The sequence below is a fragment of the Phalacrocorax aristotelis genome, chromosome 26, assembly GCF_949628215.1.
Source record: "Phalacrocorax aristotelis chromosome 26, bGulAri2.1, whole genome shotgun sequence".
NCBI classification, from domain to species: Eukaryota; Metazoa; Chordata; class Aves; order Suliformes; family Phalacrocoracidae; genus Phalacrocorax; species Phalacrocorax aristotelis.
The window spans coordinates 126,409-147,099 of NC_134301.1; the positions used below are offsets into that span (position 1 = coordinate 126,409).

General features: G+C 52.0%; 3 protein-coding genes across 3 annotated transcripts in view; all 3 read left to right on the plus strand.

Moving 5' to 3' along the window:
* The window catches only part of LOC142048705 (keratin, type II cytoskeletal 6A-like), a 111,368-nt gene that overhangs the window by 79,504 nt on the left and 11,173 nt on the right, over nucleotides 1–20,691 (plus strand). The window contains exon 2 of the mRNA XM_075075843.1: nucleotides 16,065–16,091. The gene's annotated coding sequence lies outside the window, so the exon portion shown is untranslated. The remainder of the gene's footprint in view (nucleotides 1–16,064; nucleotides 16,092–20,691) is intronic.
* Nucleotides 2,908–9,888, plus strand: LOC142048706 (keratin, type II cytoskeletal 4-like). Its single transcript, XM_075075844.1, has 9 exons — nucleotides 2,908–3,459; nucleotides 4,672–4,886; nucleotides 6,043–6,103; nucleotides 6,427–6,522; nucleotides 7,341–7,505; nucleotides 7,945–8,070; nucleotides 8,498–8,718; nucleotides 9,350–9,378; nucleotides 9,494–9,888. Exons 1-9 carry the CDS (start codon nucleotides 2,908–2,910, stop codon nucleotides 9,886–9,888), a joined length of 1,860 nt encoding a protein of 619 aa, XP_074931945.1.
* LOC142048704 (keratin, type II cytoskeletal cochleal-like) lies at nucleotides 14,458–19,480 on the plus strand. The gene is made up of 9 exons (XM_075075841.1): nucleotides 14,458–15,159; nucleotides 16,065–16,285; nucleotides 16,876–16,936; nucleotides 17,458–17,553; nucleotides 17,672–17,836; nucleotides 17,967–18,092; nucleotides 18,425–18,645; nucleotides 18,764–18,798; nucleotides 19,032–19,480. Exons 1-9 carry the CDS (start codon nucleotides 14,458–14,460, stop codon nucleotides 19,478–19,480), a joined length of 2,076 nt encoding a protein of 691 aa, XP_074931942.1.

The window sequence follows — 20,691 nt, forward strand, 5'->3', positions numbered from 1 at the left end:
ATCTCAGAGGCGTAAGTCTCATGGAAGACACCACAGTTCAAGGCATATTTAGGACCGAGGACCTCAGGGGTTTCCCTGGTAGATCTGGGTGTAAGCTGCTGCTTTAAATCTTTGCTGAATCCCATTGGTGTTAAAACAGCAGTTTCATCTCTTCCTTAGAAAGAGGAAGGCTAGTCCCTTTCTACAGCTCTCCAAACACCATCTGATGCGCGATCAACCAGGACAAAGCATGGAGACATGAAGAAGGCCTCTACGAAGAAAGCATTTACTGTGCTTTGCATGTGTGTGGCCCATGAAATGAAAGCGACTGCAATCCTTCTCTGCAGAAGACCAAATCACATCCGAGTGCTTCCTCCTTTGAAGCTGACGTAACCAGAGCTCAGGGCTTCCCCCATGTGACTGCGAACCGGCTTTGTGAAAGCTCAGCAGATGGAAACCACAAGCACTGCCCCGAACCGTCTCTCTCTGATGTGCAAGGCCGGGCACCTGGAAGAAGCCACTTCTTAGGGCTGCGAGGAGGGGCCGAAGGTCGAAGCGCAGGTTTGTTGCTTTCGATCCGCGGGGAAACAGCCCGGCACGGCGTACCTAAGAAGGGATCTCAGGGCTCGCAGCTGGTGGAGGAACGTGGATGGTTGTTCCGTGAGCAGCATCTTCCCCACTTTCCAACAAAACCAGGGGCTTGGAGGGTCTACAGCTCTCACACGGTGCCTGTGCCACCCGTGCGGCGGGAGGCACGCTGCGGTGGGCAGCCAAGCAGAGGCAGGGAGGAAGGCATGGACCTGATCCCAGCCAGGTCCAGGCTTCTCACAGCTGGAAAAACCGGCCAGTCGCTACCCTCGAGGATGAAAGGCTGTGTCTTTCGTGCCATGAAAAGGAGCTGGAGTCTCTCTCTGTGCTCCTGCCGGATGGCAGAGCTCCGAGCAGCGGCTGCATTCCAGTATCTCTGGTCGCCATCCCTGATGCCTCGTCCCCACCCCACCGCAGCGTGCAGGGCTCAGGCACGCAGAAAGCAGGACCACAGCCGGTTGTGCCGCTCACGGCCTGGCTTCTCCGTTTTTCAGCTTGCCCATGGTTATGCCCACCTAAAAGCTCACAAAAATCATGTTTATGGACCTACCTAGAGGCTAAGTGGTGCTTTAGCACATCCATGAACGCCCCACAGCAGTGCTCCAGGCTTGGCCCGCGCACCCATCTGTCCTCCCCACTGCTTGCACCAACGCTTCAGCACAAAATAAAATAGATTTCCAACATAATTCCCCCTTACACTTACTAGCAAGAGGTCCCGGTGACTGGATTATCTTGGGCAGAATGACGTGAAGGATGCTGTGCCCAAAAGCTTGTCTGCTTTCTCCAGCTGTCTCCATCTCACAAATGAAAATACGTCTCGTCGCAAGACACGCATCCTAATATACTTGGAGCGATGGCGCTGCTACGGAACTACTGCATGATTACAATTGCATATAGTACTTCATGGTTCATTTCAACCCACTATGAGACCTGTAAAAAAGAAGGAAAATCTTTACCTAGAGAGACTCCACAAATATTCTAAATCATCATCATTCCTTTGCATTATTTTTAAGTCAAGACAACCTATTTCAAGTTGACAATAGCATTGCCTAGGAATCCTCCCAGAACCAGTTAATTCTGCCCCAGCAAAGATGCAAAGGCGTCTTAGGGCAAGCCACGCAATCACTTGTGATGAGACCCCTTTGTTAAGGCAAAAAAGGAACTTTATTTGTTTCCAAGCAAAGTCAAAAATCTTTTTAAGAATTTTAATTAAGATGGTCCGGTACCTTCTCATTAACAGATATTACTGGAACAATTTAAAGTCAAATAGGTGTGTCACAGGAACACGAGGAAAAAAGTTCACTCCAGCTAACATTTCTCAACCTGTTTGTAACACTTCGCTTCGCTGCTTTGTTGCGTCTCCAGCTATCGTTTGCGTGAGTCCGCCGTGTGCGCCAGTCACATCACACCCAGATGCTAAACACAACCTTCCCATGGCCCATAATTCGGCAACAAACCGCTGTTTGCAGCGAAGCCTTTCCCAGAAACGCTCTATCTTCAATTCCGTATGACCTAAGGGGGCACACGAAGCCCACCTGGCCCAGTGCCTCGACTTCACGTGCGTGAACCCCCAGCTCACCAGAGCGCCCGCCCCACGACCGAGCTCACCCTCGGCACCATCTCGCGCAGTTCACGCTCATCCGATAAGGAAACCGCCAACCCCACCCTGCTCCGCTTAGCAGCACGCGAGCCGGCAAACACGGCTGCCGCCGGCTCTCCTACGAGAGCCACGGCCATACCCGCGAGAGGAAGAGCTGAACGCTTACAGGAACGCTCCCGCCAGCGCCAGCGCCGTGCTTGGGCGGCTAAGCCTTCCTCCTCCCCTATCGCCACCGGTCATTGCTCAAGAGCCAGCGCTGAGCTGGTGCGGGACCCTGGAAGGGGCGGTGTTGCCACGACATTTTTGCAGGAGGTCCTGAAACATAATTAAACGCTGTGGTGAAACCAAACCGTAAACAAGCCATGAATAAAAACCCCTTGAATTATTTTGCTAAACTATAATTACACAATAAGGAAGCAGATTAATTAAGTAAAATATAAGTCCTGAAACTGAAGCTTGCAAGCAAAGCAGTTTATTTTAATTTCCACATTATTTCGTATGAGATAGAAGTGTTTGCTGTGGGTTTAAAATGTTGGAAGCCATTCCTTGCTGCCAGGCAGACCAAACCCAGTGGATAAATTAAATTTTTGCATCTCAGGCACCTCCTGAAATGTATATAAGGAGAAGGGCTCTGCCTCAGAGAAGCTAAAGGAGATCTCCTTCTTTCACTCCGTGCTCCTCTCTCGCTCTTCTGCTTTGCCGTTACCGCTTCACCTCCCCTCTCCCCCCCCCCCGCCGCCATGAGTCGACAGTGCTACACCTCCAGCTCTCTCCTGGGAAGACGGGGCTTCTCCTCCGCGTCGGCCGTCTGCGGCCTCGGCAGGGGCAACAGCAGCTCAGCCTCCGTCTGCCAGCCGGTGGGACGGAGGTGCGGAATCGGCGGCTTCAGCAGCCGGAGCGTCTGCGACCTGGGGAGAGGGCAAAGGATTTCCTTCGGCGGGAGCTGCCGCAGCGGGGTCTATGGCGGTCCCGGCGTTGGACGTTGTGGCGTGGCTTACGGCGGCGGCCGCTTTGGCGTGGGCACGGTCGTGGGGTTTGGTAACTGCGGAAGCTACGGGGGCCTGGGCGGCTACAGAGGTCTCGGGGACGGCGTGGCTATCGGAGGCTACGGCGGCGGCATTGGCATCGGCCTCGGCGGAGGTAGATCTGAAGGGATTCGGGGCGTCAGCATCCACCCGGAGCTCCTCAAGCCCCTCTGCGTGGGGGTCGACCCCGAGGAGTGCCAAGTGCGGACCCATGAGAAAGAGCAGATCAAGAACCTCAACAACCAGTTCGCCTGCTTCATCGACAAGGTGAGACCCCCGCTTCCCCCTGCGCAGGCTGTTCGCGTTGCGTCTGTAGGCGCTGATGGATGGACTGTCTCTAGAGAGACATCGTCGGTAGCTATTTCTCCTGGCACCCTGATATTGTAAGCGGTTCTGATAGACCATAGTGGGCCTGACCTGGAGACTGTTTGGATTTAAGCCTTGCACCAAGGCAACCGCACCGGTATTTCACCTTTTGACGGTCACCAATCTGCCAAACAGCTAAATCAGGAGCGGCTCCAGGGGTGCAGTAAATCAAAACCTGTGAGAGAAGGGATGGAGACATGGAAATGTAAAAAAGCAAAATAGGAAGTGTTGTTACAAATGTATAAGCTGAGATTGCTATCGCACCTCTAAAAGCTCCAAAGGACTTCTGAGCTTTTAAAATAGTTTGTGCGCTTCACCGAGGAGATGTAGGAAGATAGATGTCTAGCTAAAACAAGATGAACAATTTTAACTTCTCTGTCCCTCCACTCTGTGAATGAAATGACTTGGTGATTTCCTAAACAGATGTAACTTATAATGGTTTTCTTAGCTAAGCCTAAGGGTTTTCATTCCTGTTTAGAGATTTGTTACAGGAAATGATTTTTCAGATGGCAGAGAAACCTTCGCTCTGTCTGATCTTGATTTTCCTTGTGAGCTGTTCTGCAGCTGGAAAAACGAAAGCCACGTAAGAGGAGCAACTCTGCCTCCTCCCATTTGAAAAATGACTTATTCATGATCCATAAAGCTTCTCAAGTACTAGAGAGCTCTTTAATCTAGAAGTGAAAGGCATGATAAATATCCGTGGTTAGAGTTTAAATCAGATACATTCAAATGAGATCCTGGATGAGATCCTGGATGGAGCTTTTAGTGCCGCAGAAGACTCATGGCTGTACTCAGCCCATCGGGGATCAGTGGATCCTCCGTCAGACAGTTGTCTCAGGGGAAGAGCTGGTGTTTGGCTGAACTGAGCTTTGGTCAAACAGACGATTGGCCTCAACGCAGAGCAAACGCACCGATGTTGCTCAGCCTGGGTGGGACCAGGCTTAGCTCAGAGAAGATGCTGGTCTCACTCAGGCTGCTGAGAAACCGGCACTTAACCATTTGCATTTCTGATTTTATTTTTACTTTTTCCCTTTTGGAAGTGGAGAAACCCAGAGTGCCTTTGCCTGGGACGAGAGGGGGGGTGCATGACTCTCGCATCTCTTGCTTCCCCAGGTCCGGCTGCTGGAGCAGCAGAACAAGGTGCTGACCACCAAGTGGGAGCTGCTGCAGCAGTATGTCCTCCCAGCTTCCAGGAGAAACCTGGAGCCTGTTTTCGAGAACTTCATCTGCAACCTGAGGAAGCAGCTGGAGTGTGTGCTGGGGGAGCGAGAGAGGCTGGAAAATGAGGAGCGGTGCCTCAGGGACCTGGTTCAAGAGTACAAGTGCAAGTAAGTACGCAGAGAGGAGCTGCAGACCGGGGCGTTTGCTGGCCTGAGCGGCGTTTCTGAGCGCGAAGCCAATGCAATTGCACTGGATGGGTCCGAAAACGGGCACAGGGAGGGGAGCCGAGCAGGGCCCACCAGTACTGGGCTGCTTTCCTGTACTGGGCTCCCACTGCTGTGCTTCAGGTGCTGGTGATGGGCTGGGAGAGCTCTTCAACCACAGTGTTTCCTTAGGGAGAGGGTCAGGGAACCACTTTTCCTCTCCCTAATGCTCCTGCACACCACTGTGGTTTGCCATATCAAACCTCCCACACCATCTGTGCCTGTGGCTCCCCCAGATTTCGTGTCCCCGGTGCCACCTGTTCCCACAAAACCCTCAGCCTGTTTGTCTCCACCCCACGCTTTATCCACAGCGTCTCCGCTGGGGTTCATTCTCCCTTCCCTCTGTGGGAATTGGGTTTTTTTAATCTAAGCTGCAGATATTCCTTAATCGCTCCCTGTGTGCTCTGCTAAGCCACAAACAGGACACTTGGTGGTTGGTGGTATACAGCACAGGAGAGAGGAGTAATCCTTTCTCCAGAGATCTTACAGCCAAGCATCTCAGATGGCTTTTTTTTTCTCGCTGAGCCACCACCGAGGAGGTCAGACTCATAATATCATAGAATCATCCTGTGAAAGTTCTTCTAGGACCCAATTACTTAGTCATTACGCACTGGCTTGCTTTCCCATTGCACCTGGGAGTTTTGAAGGTTGCTCAAGCTCCTGACCTCCCTTGGGGCATTTTGGCCACAGTCTCCCCATAAACACTCAGAGCAGAGCCCTGGATGCTTCAGAAGGACGTCACACAAAGCAGCAGGGCTAGAAGAAGCAATCCAAGCCTTCAGCTGAGGTACAGGGCTTCGCATTTCTAGTGGTTTGACCTGATTTACTGCCACCTCACTCCAGCCACCGATACTGCTGGCGTGGACTATTTAAAACTGCTGAACTTCCCCAGTGGGGAGGGAAGAAATAGCAACAAAGCAAAAATCAAAAAGGAGGTACAAAGGGAGTAGGGAGAGGCTCTGGTTTTAATCACGCTTCCCATGTTCTGCGCTGGCCGCTTGGGTGGTGGGGATGGGAGCCCCGGGGCTCAGCATCTCACCCCTCTCCTTTCCTCCTGCAGATATGAAGATGAGATCAACAAGCGCACGGCTGCGGAGAATGAGTTTGTGGTGCTCAAGAAGGTGAGTCAGGCTAGGGACAGCGCCGGCAAGGCCACCGGAGAGTGGCGGGCGCGTGGGTAAAACCCAGCCGTGGGGCCAGGGAGAGGAATGGGGAGTCCCCGCACCATGACGTCTGCCTGAGTCCTCAGCAGGTAGCCCCAAAACAGAGGCGACCCAATGACTTTGGAGAACGCCTCTCGGGTTGTAAGCATCTACAGCACAAACCCAGATAGTCTTAAGAGCTGGAAATCGTGAGGTTTCCTCCAAACCTACCAGAAAACATGGGCTTTGCCACAGTCCTTGTTTCTTCACCTCTTTTCACCGAATACGTGGTGTCTCCCCAGGATGTGGACTGTCTCTACCTGACCAAGGAGGAGCTGGAGGTGAGAGTGGGCCTCCTGCGGCAGCAGCTGGAGTTCCTGAAGTGCATCTATGCCGAGGTAAGAGCTCCCGGCTCCCCATCTGCTGCCCCGGGAACGATGCATCATCTGCTGCCCCCCCGAGCTCTTACATCAAAACTAAACACAGGGAAAGGTGCCTTTTCTGAAAATCCTGAAATTGCCTCCCAAAGTAGTGTATCTCTTGATATATATTTTATAACTACACTATTACACATGCTTTGGGAAGGCAAAGGGCATTCTTGGTTGTCTCCTTATTGCACAGGGAGGGACATTTTGCATGAAAAAGCCCCTCAAATGCTAATCCCAACCATCCCTGGGAACCACTGAAACATCTCACTCCTCAAAACCCAAATATTTTTAGTACTTCACTTTTTTTGGCTACATCAGTCAAAATATTTTGGTGAATGTAACGCTTTTGCCTAAGATATAGCAAGTTTTTAACAAAACTCACGGGGACATTTTGTATTTGCACCTTTTCTGGCCAAGCACTGCCCAGCAGTCCGTAGGCAATGGGGCCCAAAGCACTCACCCCTGAGGGATTCGCAGCCTGGAAAACTGCTGATGCAGCCATAAACACCGAGTTGCGACAAAGCCGGTTGCTCCACCAGGACTCCCCACCCTTCCTTAGGGAACTGCATGCAGCAAGCCCATATTGTGCTACCAAAACAGGTCCCAGTTGCCTGCTCTTGCTGGAAACCAGTCACCCGCCTGGAGAACCCCATGCTCTAGTTGGGTGTTAATGGGAGAACTTCCTCCAACCCTCCATCTTCTCACCGGACCCCCATATGCCAGGGGTACCTGCATGCCTGGCATGGGCTGGTTGAGGGAAGGGGACTGACGTGTGATGGCTCTTGCAGGAGAGAGCTCAGCTGGACTGCCAGCTGTGTGACACCTCTGTCATCGTGCAAATGGACAACAGCCGGGACCTGGACATGGAGGGCATCATCAAAAGTGTTGAGTGCTGCTATGAGGAGATTGCCCAGAAGAGCAAGGCTGAAGTGGAGGCTTTCTACCAAACCAGAGTGAGTATTCACACCACCAGCACAGATGGCAATGAAATCCCCCGGCCAACAAAACTCTGAGGGCCATTTTCTGTCCTCCACGGCACAACCTAAACACTCCCCACAGCGTCCATGTACTGTACTTTGCTTAAGAAAGTAACGCCAAAAGCCACTCTCCAACCTTAAAGCTGTGGTTTAAGACTTTTCTGTAAAACCAGAGCACAGCAGGTCATGGTGTTGCTTCAGAGAGGTCTCCTCTGCGCACACCCATCAGGAACACCATCCCCTTCCCAAAGGGCAGATCCTCAGGACCTACCCGGGCCCGTCGCCTTGTCTGGGCTGAGGTCATGTCTGGGTGCTTCCCTGGGAGCACCGACGTCAGTGCGGCTCCGGAGAGTCGCCACCTTCCCTGGAAGGGGCGATTCGGGCGTGTTAATGTCGTCTTCTTCCCGCGCAATAGCTGGAGGAGCTCCACAGCAGCAGGGGCAAGTTCTGCGACGACCTGAGAAACAACCAGAGCGAGATAGCCGAGCTGAACCGGATGATCCAGAAGCTGCAGTGCGAGTCGGATAACGTGAAGAAACAGGTAGGATGAAGGGTTGAATGCTGCATGGGCAGCAGGGTGTGCAGCTTCTCCAGCAAAGGGCTTCGTCCTCACCAGCTCCCACCCTGCTGAGCTGCAAAGAGACCCCCACCCCAGCTTAAGCCTATATTTGTAGCTTCTCATCTGATGTTGACACAGAAAGAAGCAGATCTATTTCTCACTTAGCAAATAAGCAGAAGCCAGTTGGTTTGGCTACAACAGGAACAGCGTTTGCTGCACCCTCCTACCAGGGAGCAGCCAACAGGTCCCCTCCCCTTCATCCCAAATAGCTTGGCCATCACACGTGCCCAGCCTAAATCTAGGCTCTCTGGTAGTTCCGAGCTGAGAAACAAGGGGGTACATGAGCAACCCTGTGGAGATACCCATTGATCTCTCCACTGGCCACCCTCTTGCCCATTACTGTCCACAGATTGCAGCCCTGCAGACAGCCATCTGCGACGCTGAGCAGCGGGGTGACTGCGCCCTCAAAGACGCCCGGCAGAAGCTGATTGACCTGCAGACCGCACTGCAGCAAGCCAAGGACAAGATGGCATGCTTGCTGAGAGACTACCAGGAGCTGCTGAACGTCAAGCTGGCCTTGGACATTGAGATTGCCACTTACAGGACGCTGCTGGAAGGAGAAGAGAGCAGGTAGGGGCAACCCGGGCTGCACCTTGTAGCGATGGCTGGCAAAACCCAGCAGGAGAGAGAGGCAGAGAGAAATGCTGGGTGGAGGCAGCTCCCCATGGGTGCGGAGGGGAGCATCACCCCTTTTTCTCCCCATGGGTGCGGAGGGGAGCATCACCCCTTTTTCTCCCCATGGGTGCAGAGGGGAGGATCAGCCCTTTTTCTCCCCATGGGTGCGGAGGGGAGCATCACCCCTTTTTCTCCCCATGGGTGCGGAGGGGAGGATCAGCCCTTTTTCTCCCCATGGGTGCGGAGGGGAGGATCAGCCCTTTTTCTCCCCATGGGTGCACAGAGGTGCTTTGCCCCTGTTTCCTCCTCATCCTCCCAGGGCAGTGGGATCGCAGCGCACCAAGCGTGCTGCGGCCAGATCCCCTGCTTGCGGTACAAAAAGAGGATGGGATATTAAGAAACCTGTGGGATTTGGGGAACCAACCCCGTAGTGCTTCGGTGGGCAATCTGGACCAGCACCTCACACCTGGGTGCAGAGAAAAGCTGAAGTACCTGCAGGGTTCCTAAGGAGGCAATGACCTATTTGCCTCTGCATTTGGGTAATATTTCCCTAAATAGCTCTTTGAGACATTTCTTTTCTTAACAGGATATGTACTGGCAACCCTGTGAGCGTAGGTAAGCTAATGAAGCATTCCCTTAATTTCCTTCCAAGCCTTTTAAGCTTATAAGTTTCCTTATAAGCTGGGTTTTAGCTGCTCTGGGAGTGACTGAGCCTGTTTTTCTCCCACAGCTGTGGTCAGCGGCGGTGGCACCGTCGGGGAGTGCCGAACCCTATCTGGGATCGGAGGCAAATGCGCCGTCAAGACAGGAGGGGCTGGCGCGGGGTTAGGGGTGGTCTCCTCCTTCGGCGTCAGCGGCGCCGGCTTTAGCACCCGGAGCGTGGATTGCCTCCCCAGGGTGGGGGGCGGATTTGGGGCGAGGAGCGCGGTCAGCTGCGTGGGGCGAGAAGTCATCACTGGTCCGGAGGCGGTGCAGTGCGCCACTGCTGTGGGCAACCTGGGGAACGTCGTGTGCGCCGGCGTGGAGCAGTGCGCCCCGGGCACTGTCATCATTCCCGGGGCAGGGGTCTGCAGCACCGGGAGCAGGTACAGCACAGCTGTGCGCGTGGTCAGAACAACCCGGTAGAGACCGGAGGGCAACAATATATCGTATTTTAAAATAATCAGCATTTCTGCAATAAAACAGTATTCCCCTTCCTTCTGACAGCTATAGGGATCACACAACCATGCCCTGCCCACGACCACACAATTAGGCTAGTTGCTCTGCCGAAAACTCTTTGCATGATCAAAACCCACCTTCTCTTGCATGTCCTTTTTTTTGGGGGAAACTCACCCCTCCCCGGTCTCAGCCAGGTGAGATTTTCATTTCAGAGAGTCCATACCTGTCTTCACACATCGTCTTGGCTCTTAAATCGGTCTTCTCTGCCTGACCCCTTTTCAGCAGGGATTTTTCTTCCCCTAACACAGCTATTGCAAAAGGACAAAAAATTTGGTCATCCCAACTTCAGAAAGAGAAGCCACATTTTAATTGTCCGAGATGGAGCTGCAGCTATTATTTAACTTCTTTAATAACACCAGAAAATCCAATTTTTCCTGTTTACGAGAGGGTTGGTAATGCTTATGTAAATTGGTCCAAGTTGCTACACCAGGTTTGGTAGAGCACATTTTAATTACACACCGATGAGCACCTTATATTTCTGTAGTTAAATGCATGCGTTGTTTTTCCTGTGTGTGTACTAGATAGACGGAGTTAATGCTTTTAATGTGTAAGTGAACAGAGTTGATTATCTTTCGCTTACTCCAAACCTTCAGCTGTACCTTCAATAAACTACATGCATAATTCACGCTTTGCTTCACGGGTTTTATTTCCCTCCCTGATATTACAAAAGCATCGATATTTTCTCAAACGTGAATCTCCAAATGGGCGCGGTCGGTAGGTCGCAAGAAGTGGAGTTTTAACAAAGTGTTTCCGAGACTTTGTCTGATCTCCTTCCTCATGCGCTTTTGCATACCTTTATCCCAACCAGAGATGAGTTTGGCCACAAGGAAGTCTGGAAACGCTGTGTAAACCAGGATATGTAACCGCTCGTGGGATGTGCGGCTCTCTCGGGATCCCTCACACTGTCTGGGATCTCTGGAGGCAGAACAAAAAAGCAGCCAGGCCCTTTGTTTAAAGAAATCGGTGAGAACCAGCTTAGATAGTAACAGAAAGAAAATAATCCCACACCCCACCCCTGAAAGCCTCTCACGAGAGTAGGCTAATTTTAAAAGAAAGCAAGAGAAAAGTGGACCTTCCCAAAATGCAGCATCAGGGCCTTTCGCCCTCAAACGCCCCACCGTCCTCGGACCACGTGAACTTACACGAAGAGCAGTGCCCGCAGGATGTGCCCCGACGCCCCCCTCCAACACCCCTTGCAGGGAGGGGAAAACCCTCTCCCGGCATTTTAGGAGGCTGGGATTTGGGCGAGAGCAGGTCGCCCCCTCCCTTTTCTCTGCGAGGGTCCGCGGTTTCCAAGGGATGGTGACCCACCGAAAGGCCCCTGTAACGTGGCCGGGAGGGGCTTGCCGGGGCGGTGCTCACCACAGCTGGATGCACAGCTGGATGCTGGGAAAACCAGCTGGCTCTGCTGGCTTCTTCCCTCCAAGGGCTTGCCTGGGCGCAGCCGAAAGCCCCCGAGACAACTTTGCTCGGAATTGCCCTTTGGAGAAACCTGTCTCTCCTCTCCCAGCCTGGAAGCAGCACAGGGCGTGGGCAGGGTAACTCACCCCATGAAAGGTACACCAGGGACCGGGTGTTGTAATTTATTCCCCGACATCCCGCTCCGCTTCCTAGACTTTACTGCTGACTCAGGGCTTGTCTGCCCCAACATCCCCATGGCTGGAGGATGAGTTCAACCATCCCGCCGGGCTCGGTCCGTCCACGCTGGCGTGACGGTGCTGAACCCACCACTGGTTCCCCCTGGTTGAGCATCCGCCTCTGCTTCTCTCGCAGCACAGAAAGCGTGGCGGATTCAGGCTCCCCAGGTCGGCAGTGCTTTTCTGATGGGAAGGAAGATGGTTTATTGGATGCGATCAGCAGGTAGCAGATCACTAATTGTTTTTTAATAAATGACAAGCCTTAGCAACACTGTCTGGGCTGGGGGGGGGGTGGAGAAATCCAAATGGATCAGCCCTTGCTGAGAAGGCAAAACCCACCCGCCTAAAAAGGATGGTTTTCAAAAGCTTATCTTCATCTCCTCTGTCTCAAAGCATCCCACTACCACGCAGAGTTCACCTCATTTGTATGTAAATAACAAGCAGAAACACCCAAACAAGAAGCTCCCATTGCCCCAACAGCTCAACATTTATGTCGATCTCCTCCCTGCAAAACAATACCTGCCCAGCAATAACCAGCCGGCTCCCCAGGGCACCAAAGCAGCCCAGCAGCTCTTGCATTTCTGGGAGAATACCTTTCATCACGCCTGCCCTTCTCAGCCCCCGAGTATTGCAAAACCCATGGTTTCTGCTGCCTACTTGAAAACGTTCATGTAAATCAGGATATTTTGGAGAAAAAAAGGCCAGGAGCAAGTTTTCTGGGGGCAGTTGGGGGCCAATCCTGCTCAGTGTCGCTCCAGACATGCCCCTTTGTAGGTCAACAGAGTCTAGTAGAGCTGATCCAAACTGACAGATGCAAAAAGCCACATCTGCCTCTGGGTATGGAGCCCACAAACCCCAGCTCCTCCACGCAGTAAACCAGGCCCGTAAAGAAATGGTGCATTTTTCACCCAGCCTTTCCATCGCTCGCATACCTTGCGGACAGTGGGCTGAAGGAAGAAGACTGTGGGAGCCTAAAGTGACGATTCCCTCTTTCTTGCTGGCAGCCCCACCTTTAATCCCATTATATTCATTCAGCTCTAATATCTGATCTGAACCCGTCTGTCAGCTTCAGGACAATCTGCCTTCACTGGGGTCAAGAAAGCATGAAGGCAATCTCATTTTCCCATCGCACCCGGGCTTTGAATTTTATGCAAATAATTAAGCAATAGAGGTTCATGAGTTTCAGGTGACATCCCAGGCAGATTCAGCCCCAGATTTTCCAAAGAGAAGCAAGCCAACCTGTACTAACTGGGAATTTCACACTACAATGGGAAGGTCTATCTGAGTGACCCAACTTTCCCGGTTTGAGCCAGCCTGGCAGCATTTCTCCAAGGATAATCAGATATTTGGTCTTCTGTATTTGGTAGAACGTGAAGCACCTGCTTAATTTTCCTTCCAGAGATGCCAGTGGGATTTTTAGCTTGTACTTAATGGTTTTGTTGGGGCACATGAATGCATTTCGAAGGGCATGTAGAGTCCTGTCCTGCAAATAGGTTTAAGCTCCAGTCATGCGCACAGCTCGGGCAATGCCACCAGGACAGCAACAGGCTGAAAACAAACTGGGTTCTTAAAGATGAAGAATAAAATACTCTAAACATTGCAATTCCACAAAGTCTGAGATGCCAGAAAATGTCACCACACCCTGTTGAATTTGCTCTTTTTCCCAAGGACTCCAGGAAGTAAAATAACGAGAATTTGTGGGAGTATTTTTCATGCTGGTTAAATCTTTGCTTTTGGCAACTTTTTGAACTGAAAGGTTCAAAGGTCTGTCACAGAAATTACAGCTGTAAAGAGCTAGAAACTCAAGACTGATTACAACTTCACGTCAGCACGCAAATAATGCAGTTCCACAAAACCAGGCAAAGTGTTTTTTTCAGAAAATCCGCCTCTTTCACCAAAACGCTTTTTAGATCAAGGTGAAAATGTATTGATCACATCACCAGTTGGCTGGAGGCGTTGCAACGGCAGCCTCTGGGTGGGATGGAGTTGTCCTCTGGAGGTGCCAATATCTCTAGAAAGGAAGCCGAGGAAACCTGCTATAGATGAAATACCTAATACTAAACGGCCAAAACTTCAAGTGACATTTAAATATAGTGGCTCAGAGGAAAATCATGATCAGGACCTCCTTGCGCTACGTACTGAGTCAGCCCAAAAAGCCGTTCCCTGCCTGACTAGCGTGAACAGGCAGGCTGGGTACATGAGAGCCCTGAAAGAGATGTCAGGCTTCGTGAACATCACCCCCTCACCGTGTCTTCAGACAGAGAAGGCCCGTGAAAATTTTATGTTCAGATTTAGCCATTTTGGTCTCACTGCCTTTCAGGCAAGTTAATTCAGAGGACTCTCCACGAAGCTCTGTACCGATGATCCCTGAGGTCCCTTCCAACCTGTGAGTCCGTGTGTGATCTACTGCATCTTCTAAGTAGCACAGGGGTACCCGGGTAGGCATCTCTCTTTTTCACTCCTTTTTGTTTCTTTTCTTTTGTTTGGCAGCAAGGAAATAAAAAAATACATCTCTGCAAGCATACAGAGGCGTTGCACTAAGGCTGAGCTCTCCCTGCCAAAAATCAGGGAGTTAGGTAACCCTTCTAGCTGAGCAGACTCGCGCCAGCTCCGATAGGTGTGTTTGAGTGCAGTCACTGTTTAACACGTTTCAATAAGACAGCTGGCTGCCCGGCACGTCAAAACCATGAAGGCACTAAATTGATCGCTGGACTTCCACGCAACCAAGCCCAGATCCCCGGAGGGATAAAAAGGGCACCCCGCACTCTTCTCCGCCAGACAGCTGCGCTCTCTCCGCTTGCTGCTCCTTGCCCGCGCTGGGCTGTTACCCCCTGCTGCCATGCACCGGCAGACTTACAGCACGAGAGCGGGAGGTGGAGGCAGATCTTACAGCGCTGCCTCCGCTATTATTCCAAGCAGCAACAGGGCTGGCTTTAGTTCGATGTCCGTGGCACGACCTGGAGGAGGTGGAGGTGGTTTTGGCAGGCTCATCGGAGGAGGTGGTGGCGGCGGTGGTGGTGGTTTTGGCAGCAGGAGCCTCTACAGCCTTGGTGGTAGCAAGAGAATATCCTTCGGTGTTGGAAGCAGCTTCCGAGCTGCTTTTGGGAGTGGAGCTGGTGGTGGCTCTGGCCTAGGAGGTGGCGGAGGTGGTGGACTTGGTGGCGGCGGAGCTGGAGGCAGTCTTGGACTTGGTCTTGGTGGTGGAGGTGGTGGATACGGCTTCGGTGGAGGTGGTGGATACAGCTTCGGTGGAGGTGCTGGTGGGCTTGGCTTCGGTGGCGGACAGGGAGGTGGTGCAGGGTTTGGCTTTGGTGGAGTAGGGGGGCTGGGAGGATTCAGTGGAGGGCTGGGTGGTGGCAGGAACCCAGCGGGATTCGGTGGTGGCCCACCTGGAGTCGGAACAATTCAAGAAGTGACTGTCAACCAGAGTCTCCTGGCACCACTGAACCTGGAGATAGATCCAAACATCCAGCAGGTGCGAAAAGATGAGAAGGAGCAAATCAAGACCCTCAACAACAAGTTTGCTTCTTTCATTGACAAGGTGAGACTTCATCAAGTGCTGTGGAATCATGATAGAGAGGGAGCGAGACAGTCTTGTAGCTATAGAAATACGACCTTATAGATCTACACTCTATTGCATATTTACTCTCTGCACGTCTTCATCAAAGTAACCAAAAAAGAACATTCTTCTAAACAGGTACAAGGCAGAAAACTAGACTAGAGACTGCTAGTAAGAGGACCAGATTCAAGTTTTGTGCCTGAGAAATATATTAGCTCAAATGGAGTAATAGAATCATAGAATTGTTAAGGTTGGAAAAGACCTGTAGGATCACCAAGTCCAACCCCCAACCCAACACTACCATGTCTCCTAAGTAAGCCAGTTTCAGGTTCAGATCTAGCTGCCCAACCCAGCTCTCTGTGGGGAATCACAGCAGACGTCTTAGTCCTTATTGCTTTATTGCCTGCAAGCTAAAGTCGTTTCTACATTGACTCAACTTAAGTCCTTCCTTGGCTTTTCCTTGGGTAAATATGTAGTATGTATGAGCAAAAGGAAAGGCAATTAAGTACTTGTCTTTTAACCTGTAGCACTCAGATCTTAGCTTTAATGAAGGAAGATAAATATCTCTTACAAAGAAAGAAAAACCAAAGGACGTTAAAGAAAGCAAGTGATGAAAGAGCTGAACCCTCATTTTCTAATGATTGCTCCATGGCTGGCTAAATTAAATTGCCTCTGAAGAGAACTGTCCACTGAGGGCAGCTTTGCTTAGCTACTGGATGGCCTAACATAGCCCTAGATAATCTGGAGGGTATTCACACCTGGATTTAACACTCTTGGTTTGGGACTTCCTTGGTTTGTGCTACGCATCAGCCCCAGTTACTGATTATTGGCCATCAGCATGCTCGCAGGTATCTCCTGCTAAGCCTCCTCTGCTTCCCGATGCTCAGGTTCGCTTCCTGGAGCAGCAGAACAAGGTGCTCGAGACCAAATGGACCCTCCTGCAGGAACAGGGTCAAAAAAACAACTCAGGCAAAAACAACCTGGACCCGCTCTTTGAGGCTTACATCAACAACCTGAAACGGCAGCTGGCCAACCTGCTCAACGAGAGAGGACGCATGGATGGGGAGCTGAAGAACATGCAAGACCTCGTCGAGGATTTCAAGAACAAGTGAGTGCCTGTTAGCAGCACATCCAGGCACCCTGGGGTGAAATGGGATGCAAATGGTTCAGCTTAGCATTAGGCAGTAGGATTAATCTCACTCAAGTTTAGCTTTCTGAAAGTCAAACATCTAGCCTGAGATATTCATCAAACCTTCTACAGGAAAAGGGAAAAATGTATCTCTGGTCTGTGCTCTCGCCCATAACATGGTACCTAACTCATCCACCCTTACATACCACTCCTGTGAGGTCTCTGTCCCTGCAGAACCCCTGCCTTCCTCGACAGCAGCAGAAAGGTGTTCTGTCGACATTCTTCCCATCAGAAAACACAGGTTCAGCCCGGACACAACAACTTGTGATGACACTTGCAAAGGAAAAAATCATCTAGAAAAGCATTACCCTCCTTGTTTCATCTGCATTATGTCAAAACGTCATTTCAACCTTTTGAGAAATGGGGCTGTCACAAATCAGAGATGGGCAGTTTCCAGGAGGTTGGCTTGGAAATGCCATACCCAGCCCAGACAACCTCGCAGTCCTACCTGTACGACTGTTCCGCTTACCCAGGTATGGTCCAGCATGTCTTTCCTTTTATCCCTGCAGATATGAAGAGGAAATCAACCGACGCACAGCAGCGGAGAACGAGTTTGTGTTGCTGAAGAAGGTGGGTGAGACAGGAGATGTTACGGACGCTGAGCTAAGCCTAACCATTGCACAGGCTGCGAGAGTCCTAAAGGATAGGTGAGCTCATGGAGCTGCATCCTCATCCTTTAAAAGCTGTCATTTGGATTGTGCTTTTGGGGGGAAAGAATGGAGGGGGTTGGAGGATGGAAGTGGATTCTTGTCTTGCTCCTGTCCCACAACACACACATACGTGGTTGCCTGGGCAAAACAGGCCATGTGGAGTCAAAGATGGTCAGCGGTGCTGGGAACCCAGGTACCGAGGCCAAATGGCCAAATGCCCCCCGCCTTATCCACTAACAAAGTCACACACAGCACTTCTTCTGGCCAAGAGACGTCCTCTTGGTGCTCTTTCCAGGTGGATGTGCCAAGCACAGCCTCGCCAGTCGGGCAGCACCGCTGCGGCAGTGAAAGGGGCAGCCTCATCTCCAGCCTTGGCCAGTTCTTGGCTGAGCTAAAGAAGCACCAGGTGCTGTAGATCTCCCCGTGGCTGCTCTTTTCCAGGACGTGGATGCTGCTTACATGAACAAGGTGGAGCTGGAGGCCAAGGTGGATGCCCTGACCGATGAGCTCAGTTTCCTCCGAGCGCTCTATGACGCGGTACAGACACCCCCTCCCCCGATTTCCATCCTGTCACCCCCAGACCGTGACTGCCACCGCTCACGGCATTCGAAAAGGTAAGCGCGGCTGACCCGGGATGCTGTGTGCTTCCTCGCAGGAGCTGGCTCAGCTCAGTGCGCAAGTGTCCGACACCGCCGTCGTTCTGTCCATGGACAACAACCGTGACCTGGACCTCAGCAGCATCATAGCCGAAGTCAAAGCTCAGTACGAAGACATCGCTAACCGGAGCCGGGCCGAGGCGGAGGCCTGGTACCAAAACAAGGTGAACAGACCCACAGATGCCGCGGATGCATGTCTGGGGAAAATGACTACTCTGCCTGCATGAGGCTGTTTGAGCTGCATCTTGTCCACGTGGACATCTCAGACGGTTTGCTCTTCCTTCCGAACCCCAGTTCGAGGAGCTGCAGGCCGCGGCTGGCAAACACGGCGACGACCTGCGCAACACAAAGGGGGAAATCTCTGAGCTCAACCGGCTGATCCAGAGGATCCGGTCAGAGATAGAGAATGCGAGGAACCAGGTAGGAATGGCAAAAGGAGCCCGCAGAGCCCCCGTTCTGAGGTCGCTTAGCACCGCAGCTCTGCTTTGCTGACCAGGGACTTTAGCAGCCAGAGTATGATGCACCTCTTTAAACGTGTTGAATTCCCTCCTGAAGAGGGTTCCACGCTGCAACGCGTATTAAATCATTCTTGCCGGGCTGGCATTTCAACTCCAGCAATGTTAGCTCTGGGTGAATGACCGCAGTTGTAACCTTTTTTCATTATCACCCCAACCAGAAGGGTTTTCTTCCTTGGGTGACTCTTACCCAAAAAGAAAAGCAGTATTTAGGAGCCCCAACCCCTCCTCTTGCAGTGTGTTACCCTGCAGACGGCCATCGGAGACTCCGAGGAGCGTGGCGAGCTGGCCCTCAAGGATGCCAAGGCAAAGATGATTGACCTGGAAGATGCCCTGCAGAAAGCCAAAGCTGACATGGCGCGGCAGCTCCGTGAGTACCAGGAGCTCATGAACGTCAAGCTGGCCCTGGACATCGAGATCGCGACCTACAGGAAGCTGCTGGAGGGCGAGGAGAGCAGGTGGGAGCAAAATCCCTGCGGGAATAACAGCGACTATCGCTTTGCCCCTGCCAGCAGCTGGTCCCCCTGACTCTCCTTCACTTTGCTCTAACCTCCCCCTTTATCTGCCCTCCAACAGGCTGAGCGGAGAGGGACTCAGCCCCATCAGCTACTGTAAGTACCACAGTTTTTGCCTTGCTTTGGGCCCGTTGGGAGCAGAGGCTGTGAGCAACCTCGGGAGAAGGGAGGGCTTGCCCAATATAAGATGTTCCGAGCCTAGCACCGGCATCAGTGGCTTGCACAGAGTTGCGTTCAAGTCCTGTAGGTCCAGGTCCTGACGATGGTGCTTTCTGGAACTGGGCGATTGCCAAGCAGATGTCCGACCCTCTGGTTTATTTTTCTTCCAGCTGTCATCAGCTCCAGCTCTGGCATAGGTGGTGTAGCTGGGTTAGGCGGAGGATTTGGTGGACTGAGCCTCAGCGGAGAAGGCGGCGGAAGCGGTTTTGGTCTTGGAGGTGGTGGTGGAAGCGGTTTTGGTCTTGGAGGAGGCAGTGGAAGTGGTTTTGGTCTTGGAAGTGGTGGCGGTGGTGGAGGCTACAGCTTCGGAAGTGGAGGACTTGGACTCGGGGGTGGTGGAGGTGTCGGAGGTGGATTTGGAGGCGGCAGCAGTCTCAGCTATGCCAGCCGTCTTGGCTACGGAGGAGGTGGCGGCAGCGGTCCGAGCACCAGCGGAGGGAATTTCAGCTCTGGAAGTGCAAAAGGCACCAACCCAGGTGTGAAAATTGTTTCCAAAACCTCCTCCAGCAAAAAGAGCATAAAAAGCCAAAGCCTGAAGAATGCTCTGCAGCCCGAGTAAAACCAACACCAGACCCTCCCCAAGGCCGCCGCTCCCACACTGCTCCTGCATTACTCCTGTATCGCTCCTGCACACCACCATCCCCTCCGCCCACCGCTGCCCCGGCCCCTCGCACCGTAGCTCTGACGCCTTCCGATCACGGGTCAGGAACAGCAGCGGCGCGTGCGCTAACCAGACCTCTCACAGTACCTGAAACAGGATTAAACGGAAAATACAGGCCTAAGTGATTTTCTGAATGGGGAATTGCCTGGTTGGGTTTTTGGTTGGGTTTTTTTTGTTGTTGTTGTTTGCTTTTAATGAAGCTGAGCAGCTTGTTTGTAATTGTGGCTAGCTGACAGCCATCAGCTCAGAGAGCTCAAATAGCAGAGAAGAAGCAATAACTTGGGTTTTTAGCTCAGTTCTGGCCCACAGAAGCCCAGGGATGGGCTGGGAACTTGGCTTCAGTTCAGCCTGCTTTGTCTTCACTGCTGGGATGAACCAAACTTGCTCCTTCGAGTTACGCCACTCATCTTTATCAGAGAGGCGGGTCATTTTTCTGCTATGCAGAAATACCCCAGGAGGCTGCTGAAAGATCCCAGGCAGTGGTTTGCAAGCGTGGGGCCCCTCTTAAAACACCCCTAATTATGGGAGCACAGAGCCTGGTAGGAGTCACTCGAGTGCGATGAAGACCTTTTTTTTTCCCCCCATTCACAGCCAAGCTTCAAAAAACATCTTTCTTCCAGATGTGCTGAGCGTTGCAGCTGTGTGAAGCCAAGCACAGGGGCCTGGCCAGTGGTTCAGAGTGGTTTCCTAATACTGGGAAAGCAATCTGAGATACCTCCATCTGGAAAGTACCACCCACAGGGATGCAGACTCAACTTGCAACAAGCTTATCTAAAAGGAAGCTCAAACTACTCTCCCATTCCTGTCCTTTCCCTTCTTAAATGAAAGCGTGCCCATAGCGGCGCCGTACGCGTAGTCTCGTGGGTGTGTTTTGTCAGAGGAACCACCAGTGACTGGTCCAAAGCATGTGGAAAAGGGCTTCTTCTCTAAATTACAGGATTTTTTAGTTCTAAATAATTATTGGGTGAGAGAGTTCTTCAAAAGCAAGACGAGTGTTTGCAGTTAAATCGGGTTGCTGCCCTGTCTCTCGCTAGGTTTTGTGGGAATGACTTAACAAACGCCAAGTCATCCAACAGTCCAAGCCTCGCTGACCCTCCCCACTGTCTTGG